At 35.8% G+C, this 17,180-nt stretch overlaps 1 protein-coding gene across 1 annotated transcript in view; it reads left to right on the forward strand.

Annotated features, from left to right (window-relative positions):
- The window catches only part of VWDE (von Willebrand factor D and EGF domains), a 65,943-nt gene that overhangs the window by 34,463 nt on the left and 14,300 nt on the right, over positions 1-17,180 (forward strand). The window contains exons 14-19 of the mRNA XM_084786316.1: positions 3,373-3,528; positions 3,633-3,737; positions 5,221-5,335; positions 10,588-10,838; positions 12,264-12,483; positions 14,403-14,540. Of these exons, the coding sequence (XP_084642442.1) occupies positions 3,373-3,528; positions 3,633-3,737; positions 5,221-5,335; positions 10,588-10,838; positions 12,264-12,483; positions 14,403-14,540 (985 nt within the window). The remainder of the gene's footprint in view (positions 1-3,372; positions 3,529-3,632; positions 3,738-5,220; positions 5,336-10,587; positions 10,839-12,263; positions 12,484-14,402; positions 14,541-17,180) is intronic.

Here is a 17,180-nt window from a genome sequence, read left to right on the forward strand (position 1 = left end):
AATGTACCATCCTCAGGAGCTGACAGCAGTGTCTCTGATGCTAAAGGATTAGCACAGGGTTTGTTCTAGTCTCCTTTCCTTATTTGTTTCTCCTTTTTTCAAAAGTTAAAAAAAAAACCCAATCCTCCTCATTCACAATATATAAATCTATTTTGTCATTCTTTGAATATACCTATGTTTTCAGATTTTTCACTCTCTACCTTTGAAAAGCAAAGGGAAAGTAGAAGGATCTAGAGGGTCCTAGAAACCTACAAGAAGACCATCAAGGCTGATGGATCTGGACCCAGGAGGATCTGCTCACACACACTACCAAACAAGGACAATGAATGTAGTAAGCCTAGAACCCCTATCCAGATCTAGCCAGTGGACAGCACATTCTCCACAGTTGTATGGAGATCAGGGACAGCCTCTGACATGAACTCTAGTATACCCCTATTTGACCACTTCTCCTTGGTGATGAGGCCTGGTGGCAATCAGAGGAAGGGTAAGCAGGCTACCAGGATGAGACGTAATAGGCTGTGATCATATGGTGGGGGAGGAGGTCCCCTTCTGTCACAGACCCAGGGGAAGGGAATAGGATGGAAGTTGGAGGGAGCAGGGAAAGGGAAGATACAAGTGAAGGGATAACAATTGAGATGTAATCTCAACAAATTACTGAAATAAAAAAAAAAAGGAAAAAAAGAATGGCCAAAAAAGAAAAGCAAATTTATAAAATGACATAACATAAAATGTTATAACATAAAATGATACAGCAAATGACATTCCCAATATGACATAAACTATTTTCTTTGACTTATGTATTTCATTGTAATACAATTAGTTTAAATGTTTTTATTTCTTTTTGAGTTTCCTTCACATTCTGGTTGAGTTGCATTAAAATTATTTAGACAGCATCTGAAATATTCTCGTAATTCTAAAATTTTGATCCGTGTGAAAGGTATTTACAGAGAGTTGTTCATTGCTTCTCTTCCATATCACCCACATTTTCTATTATCTCTTTTACTGACCTGAGTAAAGGCTTCCCATTACCTCATATTTTATAGTATTCTTTCCATACCCTGACATCTGTGCCATCATTATCTACTTAATCCTCACTATATTTCATTTGTACCGAGGCACATGTACATATTTCCTATGCTATATAGAAACATACCACAGCTTATAGCTCTTTCTTGCTGTTAAAGTAATAATATTAAGCAATTCATAATCTAGAAATTCAGCTACTCATACATTTCTTTAATTCTTTCCTCTAAAAGACAAGTCCAGCTTTTAAGCTGCTGATCCACAGTATTAAGTCCAAGCAGTGGTCCTCTATGTAAGCCATGGACTCTTTCTCACCTAGCTCTTGTATCCTCTTGTCGGCAGCTTGAAAATCCCTGTCTTCCTCATGCACTAAAACAGACCACAATATTCTGTGTTGCTTGCTTTTCCTTTGTTTTGTTTTATTTTGCTTTGCTTTTTTTTTTTTTTTGAGATAGGTTATCTCTGTGTAGCCTTGGGTGTCCTGGACTCACTTTGTAGACCAGGCTGGCCTTGAACTCAGTGATCTGCTTGCCCCTGCTTCCCAGTGCTGGATAAAAGGCGCATGTCTCCTCACCTAGCTCTGCCTTGCTGTTTAGATGCTGATTTCTCTGGCCATGCTGGATTGCTTCTCTCTGTCTCAGTTTTCAGTATCCTAATAGAAGCACCCTTTATCCTCCAAGAAGGGAAATATGACCCCCTCCTCTTAAGCCTTCCTCGACTACATTAGACTTGCGGATTCTTTTGTATTATACCTTATTTCAACCTCACTTATCACAGCCAAGTTATATCCTATGTCTTTTCTGTTATTTAATCCCTCATCAAAATACCAGTGGCTGGTATGTATATGTGTATACAGCTGACCGTTTGGAATTGGATGGACATGCTTTAAATACAGTACACATGTATACAATTCTCAAAATTAAAATATTTAAATTAAAAAGAATATACACATAATAGACACAACATTGAATATAAAGGATGATAATATTTATTCATGTAGAATCATATTTATTCATAACTTTGGGTCAACATTTTCATAGAGGCATAGAACTCCACATTAAGGACCAATCATTGGCTACAGCCTGATTTCACACAGGAAAACATGAGATTCTACGTAAGTGTAGCTATAATGACAACCTTGATACATTCTTTTCATTCCTCCTCTCATGGAGGATCCTATTGACATATCTGCTATAACAGACTGCCCCTTCATAACTGTAGATATCTGCGTAACTGCATGCTGTCAATCACCATGTCTTTACAACTTGGTTAACTTTATTCCACACATCGGGGTGATGTCACTCACCTTGCCTTTTCTGAACACCTACAATGCTGCAGTGCTATCAAGTTGTATGACTAATGCTACACATTTGAAAATCACATTTGAAAAACCCTGTGCAATCAAAATGTATTTTTATAAATATGAATTATAATGCTGTCAACAAAATAAAGCCTTCTAGATTTTAATATGTTTATCAGTACTTAGAAAATTATTCTGCCTTTTTTCTTGACACACCATGATATTTTACAACACTATAGAGTAATGCCTAAAGTGTAGCTTAAGCATGACATTTTGCTGGTATTAAGTAGGATAAACAGGCTAGAATATTCTACTCAGATGACATAAACTAGTTTAGTCAAAATGACATATGTTTACTGAGGATAGTATATTCTTCATGGAAAATCTCCAACTTAGTTGAGACTTGGGAGCCATGAAATATTAGTATGGGCACAATTATATCTGTGCACATCAGGCTTTAGTCCTATTGTTCTTTGCAGGCTTCACTGTTATACTTTACTTTATTGAAAAACGTGGCCACCATCCCATAGTTTTATATCTTGAAATGTAATCCATGATGGGTCATCTGGCCCCAAGTCCTCTGGCACAGGGGTAAAAATTTTCAAACAGTTGAAGCACTAACCCATCTTAGTTATTTCTGTAGAGTAGTCAAGAATCAAAGCCCTGTGGGTACCAGGGATGAAAGTGGGAATTTTGACATATAACAATCTGCTTACCATGTGCCAGCCACGCACTCTGTTGCTTTCCCTCTTGCTCTGAAATCCATTGTGTGCTGAATAATTCTACAAGACTAACCTTGGCAACCTTTTAAAAATTGAACCTGTCAGCAATGCACACTTTGAGAGAGGGGTGGCTTTTATTTTTTTAATTATCAAAATTACTGTGTATACTTTTCTATTGTACTAAACAAAACTAACTTTTAATGTAATCTAAATATATATCATATGAGCTTTATATTTTAAAATTTCTTTGTTGACTATATACAATTTAGTAACAAAGGTATATCCAAAATTTAGAAGCAGTTAATTGACTTTTCATTACTCCTTCAGTACAGTGACAGTCAATGGGTGCTTGGAGCAAGTGTCTACACACAGACAGTCTTTCAAAACAGCAGAGTGGTTGACTGCCAGCTGCTCACAGATGGCCAGCCTTATGATGCCATGGATCTGATGGCGGAGAAACCCTTGACAAAGTTACAATTAAAGGTAATAAATAAAAGATATCATTTTATGCATATGTAATGTTTCATAGTGAATTGATGAGGCAATGTTTAAAAGAAATAATCTTGTGATAGAACTATATATCACAGGTATCCAATGATGGCTATGTATTCAGTAATCCCAAGATAATGACCGTATATGATGGTGCTTGTCAAATCTGTGGTCCCTATGAAAATGACTCATGCACTGTGAAGGTATGTATTTTTACTTTTCCATAGAATATGATACATACATGCTTTTCATATGACTTTGGCATAGTATTGTGCTTTTCCCAACCTTATGCTAGAACGACACAGACAAGTTCACATTTGTATTAGTCTAGTTAAAATTAATTAATTTCTTGTAACTCTCATTGATGTAATAAGGAAGTTATTTATTCTTTTAACATATTAAAGTAGCAGAAATGTTTCTCCCTGAAACTGCAAGAGCTATGTTAAAGTACCATACCTCTATAATTCTAGCTCTTCTGAGATGGAGACAGGAGAATCAGAAGTTTAAGGTTGTTCCATCCTGGAGGACAGCCTTGGCCACATGAGGCCCTGCCCCTCCTCTCTGTACCCTTCACAAAGAGTCATAGAAGGAATCTCATATTAAATAATTCACTCATATGATCCTACATACATAATTTTTAGTAATATTTGTCTTTGTGATCAAGTAGTTCTTTTTGTGGCAAATGCTTTGAATTTGAAAGAGGTTTATGAGATTATCTAATGTTTTTTTTTTTTTATCATTTTTGGTTGGTTTCTGGTCTTATTTATTTATTTATTTATTTATTTATTTATTTATTTATTTATGGTTACCTAAAGGGCTTCCTCACATGGAAATTTATGACTTGATAGATACCATACACCTAATATTATTTGACTCTTCAAAACCAAAGAGCATAAAACTAGTACTCACACATAGGAAAATGAAATAATTTATACACTTCTTTTTCTGAAGCATTCAGAATATCAGAATAAAAACAAAAAAGCTTAGTTGTTGAAAAATAATTTGGTTTTTACTTTATCTAAAATATTTTATTTCTGCTTGTTTAAAAATATTTTCAATGGTGTCTTTCAAGGTTGTCTTGTCCTTTCAGCCTATTCTGTTTCGTAGAGCACTGTAAGTGGTATCAAAGGAGTGGTTTCAAAATGAGCAACAATTATTAAGAAATTGGAATCTTTTGAGGAAGTTAAGGGACTGTTGCACCCCACTTATCTCTCATTACTCATCGCTTTCAAGGATGTCTTGTAACTGTCTATTATGAAATGAAGATGACTGTGCCATGGAATTGGCCTACTGGTAGAATTTAAAGGACAGAGTAGGTTACAAAGGCAAACAGAGGAGAACTACAAATTAATGTCATCCTTTCCCATGTACAGAGAAATGACATTCTTATTACTGAAACACTTCCAGGATGACCTGACAGACAAAAATGATGGGCATACTTCCTTTTACTCAAAAGCTGTTCTATAGTATTTCATGGCTTTCCTGCATTTTCCTATTTTTCCAAATTAATGAGTTCTATTGCTTTTTATATACAATGAAAAGTTTGTTTTTAAAGATGTATTCATGGTGAATTTGTGGAAACTCTCTCTAAATCCAAATATATATGATGATGTCCTCCTGATTATAGTTTCTATTACTAGGCATAGGATGTAATTTTGATATTTTCTTTTTTTCAAATTCCACTAGGATAATGTTTGTGTCATTGATGGTCTCTGCTACACTGAGGGCGATAAAAATCCTACTAGTTCTTGTTTGATTTGTAGACCTCAAGTTTCAAATTCTACATGGTCATCTTTAGACAGTAAGTTCTTTCTTATTCAACTATTTCTGTTTTTAAATTTTTTATTTTATTTCTTTTTTACACATACATTTAATATTATTACACATAAATAAAATAAACTACATACAGCAAGAAGAGCTACAAAACAATCAGGAATTATATATATGTTACATTCATGGTGTTTTGACTATTTGTATTTGGCAGCCTTGAAGACAACATCCTTCCTATCACGGTGCATCAAAATTTCTGAATGTAAATCAATATCTATCATATCTCATCTCTATCAATTTAAAACATCTATCTAGACCTAAAAATGTCTTAACCCCTAAACAATTAAGCTTAACTGTATAACTAAACTATCTGGTCTTCAACCCCATCAGAGACTTGAGAAAGAATAAAACTTAATTACCTGAGTAAACTGGAAGAGCAAGTTAGCAGCTTTCAAAATGAGGGAGACAGTTTACTGCCTGAACACTCACTCAAAATTCTCTATAATGTTGGAGCATCATATTCAGCCTTCTGGCCCAATGTATCTGACATATTTGTATGGCAGGAACTATTGATGACTTTCTTATTCTGTCTTGCAGTTTGGCCTTTGACTCTGTCTGTATCCAAGCTTGTCCTTTCTTAGGCAGAAATCTGTCTGTGGCAGAAACAAGGACATTTTGCCCAGTGGCTGGCTTGCCACATTTGAATCCATCTCCATAAGGAGGTTCATTGATGCTCATAATCTTCTTTGAGGTATGGTGGGTGTTGCCAGGAGTTAATCTGTCTTGTTGTCAAGGAATCTTTAAAATGATAAAAACATCTTTAAATGCCATATTCTGTAGCTCTCTGGGGCTTTTGAGCACTTTATCTAACTATCTGTTAAACCTAGGATGGATATCCTTGTGATAAAAGCAGACTAGTAATTGATATGACTCTGACTTGATCAATTAACAATTAGCTTATATTACTTAATTATCCTAAGCAGCCTACAAGACCACTTTCAAGCTATTGGAAGTAAACCTTATATTATAATTGTATATGGATACAATACCTCATTTTAGAGTAGAAATATATATAATGTATGTAAATAATAATCTTAAATTTGAATTCTATAACAATGCATCAAAATTAAAACATATTTTTGCATCAATATACAAAATTCTATATCAATGAGTTAAAAATAACTTTATTTGTGAGTAACAATTAACACCTTAAGATGAGGAGTAGATTCAATAATCTATTTTTGTCCTATCATCCATATATATTTCTATATTCCTCTTTCTTTCTTTTAAACCCCAATCTCTATAACTACAAAAGGAAGACAAAAGGAAAGAGAGACATCCCTGAGTCCAACCTCATTTTCCCACTAAATAAGACCAATAATAACTTACAAACAACTCCTAATGAAAATACGCTTCTGTAGCCCAAGAGAACAACCAAAAACCTACCCAACCCTTCTTAGGGGAATTGGGGTATTTTTTCTCTTAAGGGTTCTTCCTGCTGATTTTGGCCAAATAATAACTTCATAGGGGCCCAAATAAAATTGGGGGAAATGGTTAAACGAGGGATGGCATTTGTGGTCCAGTTTTTAAATGTTGAGAAATTCCAGGATTAATAGGAGTCCTGTGTGGTACAGTCTGAAATTCTGGACCAGTTGGGATGGGAAGCTTTCTTCAAAGCTGTCCTGTTCTGATGGGAAACAACAACTGAAGAGCCTGGGGCTGGAATGTGAAAGATACAGCATGTCAGTGTCCAGCATGGTGAGAGGAATGAATCCTGTCAGGTCTGATCCAGCATCAGTGTTGGGTTCTTTTGTTCTCAAAACATATAATTTCTCACAAGTATTATACAGTCTTAAAATTATAAATGTATGAGGTGTGCCCAACTATTTCTTAGACTAGATCACTGGAGCAGACCTGACAGGATTCATTCCTCTCAGCATGCTGGACACTGACATCCTACATCCTTCATGTTCCAGCACCAAGTGCTCCAATTGCTGTTTCTCATCAGAACAAGACAGCTCCCAGGACATCTTCACAGAAAGCTTCCAATCCCAACTGGTCCATCATTTCAGATTGTCTTACAGAAGACTCTAATTAAGCCTGGAATTTCTCAACCTTTAGATACTGGCCCGCAAATGCTTTTCCTAGCGTGTTCAACCATTTCTCCAATTTTATTTGGACCCCTACGAAGGTATTATTTTGCCAAATCAGCTGGAAGAAACCATAAGAGAACAATGCCCCATTTCCTTTAAGGGGGTCATGTAGGTTTTTGTTTGCTTTTTTGGGCTATAGATGGTTATTTTCAATACGAGTTGGTTACAAGTTATTATTGGTCTTATTTAGAGAGAAAACAAGGGTTGGACTCAGCGATGCCTCTCTTTTCATTTATCTTCCATTCTTAGGTCTGGCGATAGGGGTTGAAAAGAAAGAAGGGGGAATATAGAAATAAAATAAATAGGGAAGATAGAACAAATAGTAGATTAATGAATCTACTCCTTACTTAATGCCTCAATTGTCACTCACAAGATTATTTTTAATTCACTGGTATAGAAATTTGTATATAGATGCAAAATAAGTTTAATTGTAGATACAGTGGCATAGAATTCAAATGTAAGATTATTCTTCACACACATTATACATATTTCTACTCTAATATGAAATATTATACCCATATAACTCAATTACAAAGTGAGGTTTACCTCCAATACTTTGAAAGTGCTAGTGAAGGTAGTTTAGGATAAATAAGTTATACAAGTTAATTGATCAAATCATAGTCATATCAACTACTAGTCTATTTTTATCACAAGATTATATATCTTAGGTGTATCAGATAGATATGATTCTATAGAAAGATTAGGTAAAATAGATAAGGTCTTCTTCAAAAACCTCAGAAACATACAGAATCTGGTATTTAGAAATGTTTTTATTATTTTAAAGATTCACTGGCAATGAGACAGGTTAACTCCTGGCAACACCCAGCCTCCCTCAAAGAGGATGATGAGCATCAAAGAACCTCCTTATGGAGATGGCTTCAAATGTGGCAAACAAGACACTGGGCAAAATGTCCTTGTTTCTACCATAGACAGAATTCTGCCTAAAAAAGGGCAAGCTTGGATGCAAGCAGAGTTGATGTCCAAATTCTTCTAAAACAAGGTAAGTATGTCCTCAATAGTTCCTGCCTCACTAATATGGCTCTGTCATCTTCTCATTTGGAAAGCTATTAACCTGCACTCCTGGTATACTCAGGTAATCAATTTTATTCCTTCTCAAGTCTCTGATGGGGTTGAGGACCAGATAGTTTAGTTTTACAATTGACTTTAATTGTTTAGGAGTTAAGATGTTTTTAGGTCTAGCTAGATGTTTTAAGTGGATAATGATGAGATATGATAGTGATTTACATTCAGAATTTTAAATGCACCAAGATAGGAAAGATGTTTTCTTCAAGGCTACCAAATACAAATAGCCAATACACTAAGAATGTAACATTTATATAATTCCTGATTGTGCCATGGTTCTTCTTGATATAGGTAGTTTATTGTATATATATATATACATCAGGCAAGGGATGTACACATATATATTACATACATATATATATGTAATAATATAACTGTATATGTAAAAAATAAAAAAGACATCACATGTGTTTATATCATCAAGTGATTTCATAGCTGTCATAATTTGTGACCATACCCTCCAGGATGATACTATAATAAAACTGACCAATGATGCAATTCTTAGAACTTATTCTAATGTTAAGTAATATATGAATATATATAATTTATATCTTCATACTATAATAGGATATAAGGATATATATTTTAATATTTAATAATGGAATATTTGAATTGTTCATGGGAGAAAGAAATGGAATTTTTAATTCATGACACACTATTTCCTATATCTAGCTTTAGTTTGTTCAGGTTTATGGCAAAGAATTCAGCTATTTCAGCTCCAGTGGGCATGAATTTCCCATTTTTATTGAAAATATTTAGACCTAATACTCTTTAAAGTGACTTTCAATACTCTTTTTTCTGTGATTGTGTGAATACAATCTGGTATACAGATAAATTCAGGATCCACTGTTCCATCTAAGTGGTACCACAAATTGTGGACGCATGACATAACTCGTTCACTTTCCTAAGTAGTATGGTAATTTCATATGTGTGTCTGACTTCTTTCCTCGTTTGGCGATCAAGTGTTATTGGCTATATGGATTAGCATGCAATGTGTCACATGAGCCTATACGACTTTATCTATAAATAATAAAACTTTATATCAAATGTTATTGTGAATGTAAATTCTATTATTTTGTTAGATAATTTGTAATATTCACTGCTTAGGAACATGTTTAACATAATATATCCAAGGCCATTTAAAATCTGAGAGAAAATAGTGAAAGTGATAAAGAAAATGGAGACTAACTTCCAAGTTGGAGTCTTTCTTTTAATGGCCATAGGATGAGTGATTTGTGAATAAGCTATAGTGTTCAATGATATAAAGAGTCTTAAAATAAACCTCCTGTGGATGAGGATGAGGGAAACAAGATCACTAGCGAGGCTTCTTTCAAAGGTATGCAGGGACAGATGGAGAGCTGAACTTGGGCTCTCTGGCCCCTGGTGCCTCATGTGTACATACAATGTACTTGTAACCCAGATTGTCCTCTTACTTGTGGTTAGCCATCAGGCAAGGGATGTACACATAATATAATATAAGAGGGTATTAAGTATATTTTAGAATGTTGTCTGAGTATAAAGAGAGTGTTCCCTATTCCGGATGCACTGGCACTAGGGTGTGTGTGAGGTTGGCCCCTGGAAGCAGCTCAGAGGAGCAGGAGTGTGGTCTGACGGGTTCACTCCCAATTGTTATGACTGGGGAAATGAGTGCAGTGAAGAAGGCTTAGGGTTTGGATGAGGGGTATAATCACAGAAAGTAATGGGAGGTGCAGGAGAAAGTGAGGCTGAAAGGGAGAGTACACAGAGATGAGAGAGGCCTGGAGATCTTAGGATACCTCAGCAGTGAGAAAGTCAACACAGGTTATGTAAAACAACCTTCTTTAGGAAGAGGGCAATGCTGCCTGGATGCTTTGTGCAGTATCCAAAATGTTTACATTCTGGTCTGGCAAAACTTGCCCTGAACCTGCCAGTTACTTTTACCACACACACAACAATTAATAAAGCTTTACGCAGAGTTAAGTCCTTATTAGCTACTCCTGTCCATGGAAACTCCCAGAATTATACATCTTTCTACACAGTACAAGGTTAAATGCTTTCTCTGTTACAGATAACCAGCCTCCCGTGATTCAAACACTTCAAGACAACTTACAGGCATTTTATGGGGAAGACTTTGAATATCAGTTCACGGCCTGGGATCTGGAGGGCTCTGAGATACATTTTACACTGGATTCCGGCCCTGATGGAGCAAACGTTTCTTCTGAAGGACTCCTTACATGGAAAACCAAGTCAAAGACTCCTCAGAATTTCACTCTCCGTCTTACGGATGACTGTGAAGCTGAAACCAGAGTCACAATGCAGGTCATAGATATAATTATATGAATGTCACTGGGCCTTTTATAAATACAACTACTTTACTTTAAATCCCAGCACAAGACATAGTCTTAATATCAAAGAGCAATGAAGTCATTAAGTGTTTCATATTTGACTGTTGCTTGTAGCAGCATAGCACCTTAGAGACACTTTTTAAAAATACTTTATTAATTATTCATATTACATCTCAATTGTTAGCCCATCCCTTGCATCCTCCCATTCCTCCCTTCCTCCTGCTTCCCCCCTACTCCCCTCCCCTATGTGTGTGACTGAAGGGGACCTCCTCCCCCTGTATATGCTCATAGGGTATCAAGTCTCTTCTTGGTGACCTGTTATCCTTCTTCTGAGTGCCACCAGGCCTCTCCATCAAGGGGATGTGGTCAAAAATGGGGCACCAGAGTTTGTATGAAAGTCAGACATCACTCTCTACTCAATGATTGAGAATATCCTGTCCATCAGCTAGGTCTGGGTAGGGGTTCAAAGTTTACTGCCTATATTTTCCTTGGCTGGTGCCATAGTTTGAGCAGGGCCCCAGGACCCAGATTTGCCCGTCATAATGTTCTTCTTGTAGGTTTCCAGGACCTTAGAGACACTCTTAAGCCCTGAAGCATGGTTTAAATTAATAGTTGACAGTATACTCAGTGCTTGACATACATGGATAAGGTTCTTACTCATTTGCACTTAATATAAATCCTGGATAAAATAAAATTGATAATTATACCTTTTTTATTCAAATGGAAGAGCATCTTCGATGCTGAATTAGAAACCACAGATTCAAAAGGAAGACATGAAGGAACTAACTGACAATTTTCCTTTATTGATATGCATAGTATGTCAGTCATGAGGCTTGAATTATTATAAACTATTTGTGATATGCATGTGTGCTTAGAGTTTGGTATGTACACTTTCACACATACACACGTGATGAAAGGTAATTGTGTTTGGTCATATTAGCCTGGTACTTGAAGTAACTTTGCTCTTAAGTTGGAGATAACATGGGTGGCTGACTGGCTTCCACATTTGAGGTTTTGTTTCCAGGTGTTCTGTTTGCATTATAGAAACTGGTGATTCTATCAATGGGTATGGTATTATTTGCTTTAAAATATGTCCTTGGGAAGATGAGGAAGGAGGAATATAAGTCCAAGGCCACTTTAAACTAAATAAACCCTATTTTTAAAATTAGAAAACAAAAATAAATTGTTCTACTCAGAACATTTCTAAATCTGTTCTCCCTAGCACCTGGATTTTAATTTTGCTCTTAAAATGGACATAGTTATTTAAACAAGCATTTTGACAAGATACACAATTTGATTAAACATGTACATATCCACCCCCTGCCTGTCACAATTTCATAGGGCAATAACCAAACATAATTTTGCCCTAATTAAAACATCTATTATTTTATTTTTGTAGGTGACTGTGAAGTCTTGTGACTGCTTGAATGGTGGATCATGTGTACCTGATAGAAAATTTCCCACAGGAAGTGGAGCATACCTGTGCCTCTGCTTGCCTGGTTTCCACGGTGGTCTTTGTGAAGTTGATGCCAGTGGGTGCCAGTCAAACCCTTGTGGCCTTGGCAAATGCCTTAGCAGCTTACACAGTTACTCCTGTGACTGCCCTCCAGAGCTCACAGGTCAGTTTGGGGTTCCTTATGAACTGAATGAAAATGGTAATAAGTTAGAAAGAAAAATTCCTTGGACTATTCTTTTGTGGAGCTGTACATATCTATATTCTTAAGATTTTCATGCATATTTTAAAAGTCTGGCAAAATATCACAGGCTTTTTATATACTGTTTATATCATCTGATTATTTTTAATTGTGACTTACTTTCAAATATTCTTGCAATCTTGTCCATTTTGTAATTCTGACAGCAATCAAGAAAACACAATTGCATGTTTAGAGACATTTCTACATTTATTTGGCAAGTGAAAAATACATGTAAGTGTATTGATATTGAGATATAAATCAGGGAACCCCATGAAAGATGGGGCAGAAGGAGTGTGGGAGCCAGGGAGGATTGAGGAGACCAAGAGACCAGGGTCCTCTACATCAACTAAGCAAAGCTCATACGAACTTATAAAGGCTGAAGCAGCAAGCACAGTGCCTACTCAGGCCTGTGCCAGTCCTCTGTGTTACATTACAGCCTCCAGTGTAGTTTTTTTTTTTTGAGACAGGGTCTCTCTGTGTAGCCTTGGCTGTCCTGGACTCACTTTGTAGACCAGGCTGGCCTCGAACTCACAGCGATCCGCCTGCCTCTGCCTCCCGAGTGCTGGGATTAACAGTGTAGTATTTTTATGGGATCCCTGAATGTGTGAATGAGTGGATCTCTGATTCCTGTGCCTTTTCCTGAGGCTCATTTACTTTTGTTGGTTTACCTTCTCCAACTTCCATATAATTGTCTTTGTGTTATATTTTTATATTTTATTTTGGTAAAAAGAGAAACATTCACCTAAAATATTTTAAATGAAATATAATGTAGAATAATAAAAATATTTCAGAAGAATAAAAATATTATCACATAAGAAATGCTTTACTAATAATTTACTAACTTCGAGATACCATAGGTTAAATCAAAGTTGGAAACAAATAACATGCTTGCATATTAACTAACTCATTACTTGTCCTAAAATGTCTGATTTCAGAAATAAATGTATGAGAACAATAAGCCTTTAATTTATCAAAGATTTGAAAGTCTTATATGAACAGTTCTCCAGTTATACAGATGTAATTATTAGATAAATCTATAGTCACTGAGCTGACATTTCTGAAATAAATCTCTTTTAACATAGATGAACAAAGTAGAAAAATTACTTGTCCTTCCATCTTATTATTATTTTAAAATTATCACTAAGACATACAAATTTAGATATCTGGTTTGTGTTGTATTACAGACTACATTTGAAAGTATTTAAATATTATTGTCTCAAAAGATATGTGCATAACAAGAACAATTTCTAGTCATAATATTAATTTATTTATTCAAATGAGATGCTAAGCATATGAAAGGGCACTCTCTCATCTCAAAATAACTTACTGAGGAAAATTTGACTTTTTAACTTGTAAAATTAAAAATTTCAGAGTTCAGTAATCTCACTAAATAAGTCATCCTTAATGTAAGCAAGCAGCATCCTAAATAACCTTTCAAAAATTAGTTTTAAAAGTACAAAATTTAAAAATTTAGAAAAAACAAATTGATGTGTGTTAAGACTTGAGTTTACTATTAAAAGAAGTCTAATGATTTTATACTTGACTTTATAGTCATTTAAAAATAAATAGCAGTTGTATTTTTTCAGTAGAGGTTTGGATGTGCTAAGTAAAGAGCAGGAGAATCTATAGGCTTGCAATTCTGGAACTCAAGGTCAGAAGTATCATATATTTTAGTTTAATGTGAGCTACATAGGTAGTACAAGGCCTACCTTGTCTATGTTCTAAGCTCTTTCTAAAAATTCAGCAGAATAGAACAAGAATATAGGTAGCCAAGCAATTGGATGTTAGACATATAATGTATTTCAAATTAAATAATTTGAACTATCGGTCTATGCTTTCTGTAGGCAAGAACTGTGAGAAAGACATTGATGAGTGTGAATCTTGGCCTTGTTTCCCTGGTGTGGAGTGCCTCAATACCTTTGGCTCCTATCACTGTGGCTCCTGTCCAAAAGGATTTCATGGTGATGGAAAAATATGTCATGGTAAGTACACCACTTGCTGCTGCTATGTTTTGTGCTGTGTTTATCTAATTCACATCACTCAGTTGTGTTTCTTCTATTCACATGCTATCTCAGTATATCTGCTTTGCGTTACATGTAGACTTAGATGCATAGGACACATAAGTATATCACACGTGTCCTCCCACTTAATAGATTAGCATGTGCTATCAAGAAATGTGATTAGTAGACCCATGGTGCCAAAAAGATGTTTTGTATATTTTGATAGAGGTGCCCGAGTGGAACACAAGAGTAACACACAGGGCGTCACTCCTTCCAGGAAGGATAACCTTAAAAGAGGCATGAATAGAGAGAGACTGAGAAGGCTATGAAATATCCATATGAAGGTTAAGAAAGAAGGTGGGGCTAGAGACACATTCATATGGTTATTCTCCAAGGATACAGGGATTTTAGATGAAGGGGCACACAAGAAACTGAGGGGGCATCAATATTTTAAAAGTGAGTTCTAGGAGACAGCATTAAAGAAGTATATATGTACTACAATTAAGTGAATAAAGACCGTCTTTTGATGGGATATTGATCACACAATCTTTATATCATGGTAGGCCTATATGTCAAGCTAACAAGTGGAAAAGCCTGTGCCACGTTCCCATTTGTTTTCCATAAGACTAATAATTATCCTTAGGGTGTTTTTGTTTTTGTTTTTGTTTTTTGTTTTTTTTTTGTTGTTCTCTACTATTTATTCTTAACTCCAAACTGTATAAATAGAGTTACTAATATCCACTGACATTAATTTTGTCACTGGTCAAATTTATTACCTTTTCAACAGAAAATTGTGTAGAGATGAGTGATAATCAGACACACAACTGAAAACATGAATTCCACACAAATTACCACAGCCGTTCTTGGATCAGATATAAATTAGACCTAATTATGAGACACTAGGAAGATGGGGCTGTGGACCTGCAGTGTTGCTAATAGGGATCTGTGGAGGTATCTTCAGGGCTCTGGAGAATGAGGTGATAGGTGGCAATTATCATTAGTGACTTTTGAATGAAGATGTTGTGGTCTTCTCACTCATTAGACCAAACAGTTCAGTGGTCATTAGAAGTGGCTGTAAAAAGCACTGAAATGCTGTCTGAGAGGGAGTTTTGTAGAAAGACAAGGATTACATAAAACACCACAAAATATGTTCTTTTCTTTGATAATTTCTTCTATCTTCAGGCTTAAATTACAGAAAAGGAAGTGTCTTATTTAGGGTGACTGCTGCTTTGATGAAACACCATGGCCCTAGAAACTTGAGAAGGAAAGGGTTTACTTGCCTTACACTTCCACATCACTGTTAATCACAGAAGGAAGTCAGGACAGGAACCCAAACATGGTAGGAACTTGGGGGCAGGAGCTGATGCAGAGGTTATGGAGGGGTGCTACTTACTCGTTTGTTCCTCATGGCTTGCACAATGTGCTTTCTTATAGAACCCAGAACCACCATCCATCATGGGCTGGGACCTCCTACATCATTAATTAAGAAAATGCCTTACAGGCTAGTCTACAGCTTGATCTTGTGGAAGTTTTTTCTCATTTGAGATTCTCACTATTACAATGACCCTAGCTTGTATCTAGTTAACGTACAATGACCCTAGCTTGTTTCAAGTTAATGTAAAACTAGCCAGCAGAACAAGCAAAGTAGATACTTCAACTTTTACACTAGCACACGGAGACTGCCTGTGCTTCAGCGCTCTACATTTGCTCATAGTATGTGATTCCTCATACACTTTCCCCTTTATGACTAATAGCTTTCTTTCATGAGGAAGAGGGTCATTAAGTTTATCGAGTAAATTTATGAGGAAAGTAAATTTGAACAAAACCATGCTGCCCAGGAGCGAGTAAACAGTACGTTTCTGAAGGTTGTCAGCCATTTGTGTATGTTAGGGAAGAGTCTTGTTAGTATAAAATAACTCAGTTGTCAACAGCTATGTAAGTTCATATGGGCAAACATGTTGAAGAACATGCAATGACATATAGCACATTTATCTCTGTTGAGGTTATTGGTAACTAGTAGGGTAAAGGATCATATCTGAATCTATTGAAAGAGAATATTTTGTGAGAGAACTCTGGTAGACAAAAATAACTTGATTATGTGAATAACCACAAAGAAAAGTCTATAGTCAGCATAGAGAGCTATGACAGAACACTGAGGGTGAATGGCTCAGTCACTGGAAATTAATTTTCTTCTAATTCTGGACTGTGCAAATTCAAGAGCAAGGGCATAGTTTTGTTGGCTTCAGGAGAACTGTCTTGGCTGCCAGACAGCAGTGTCCTCAATAGGCCTTTCTTCTGTGTGTGCTTTCCTGGTACCTCCTTCTAATCTTAGATCAGATATCTACTTTTCTCACCTTGTCTAACTGGAATTCATTTTACAAGGCCCCCTCTTCAAACACATTTTTACAGATGAATTTTCTGGCACATAATTCACTCTACATCTGAGGATTTGTAAAAAAAATTATTGTGTTTTTAATCTTAGCTGCAAAGAGTTAAGTCCAAGTGATTCATGAATTTTAGACTATGACTTAATGGGCTTGGTTTGCAATAGTTTAACTTTGATATGTTTAATGTAGTAATTTACTATTGAAACAGAGTTTAAAAATACTTTTTACCAAAAAC

This window comes from Acomys minous, assembly GCF_964271855.1.
Source record: "Acomys minous genome assembly, chromosome: 6".
In the NCBI taxonomy this organism is placed as follows: Eukaryota; Metazoa; Chordata; class Mammalia; order Rodentia; family Muridae; genus Acomys; species Acomys minous.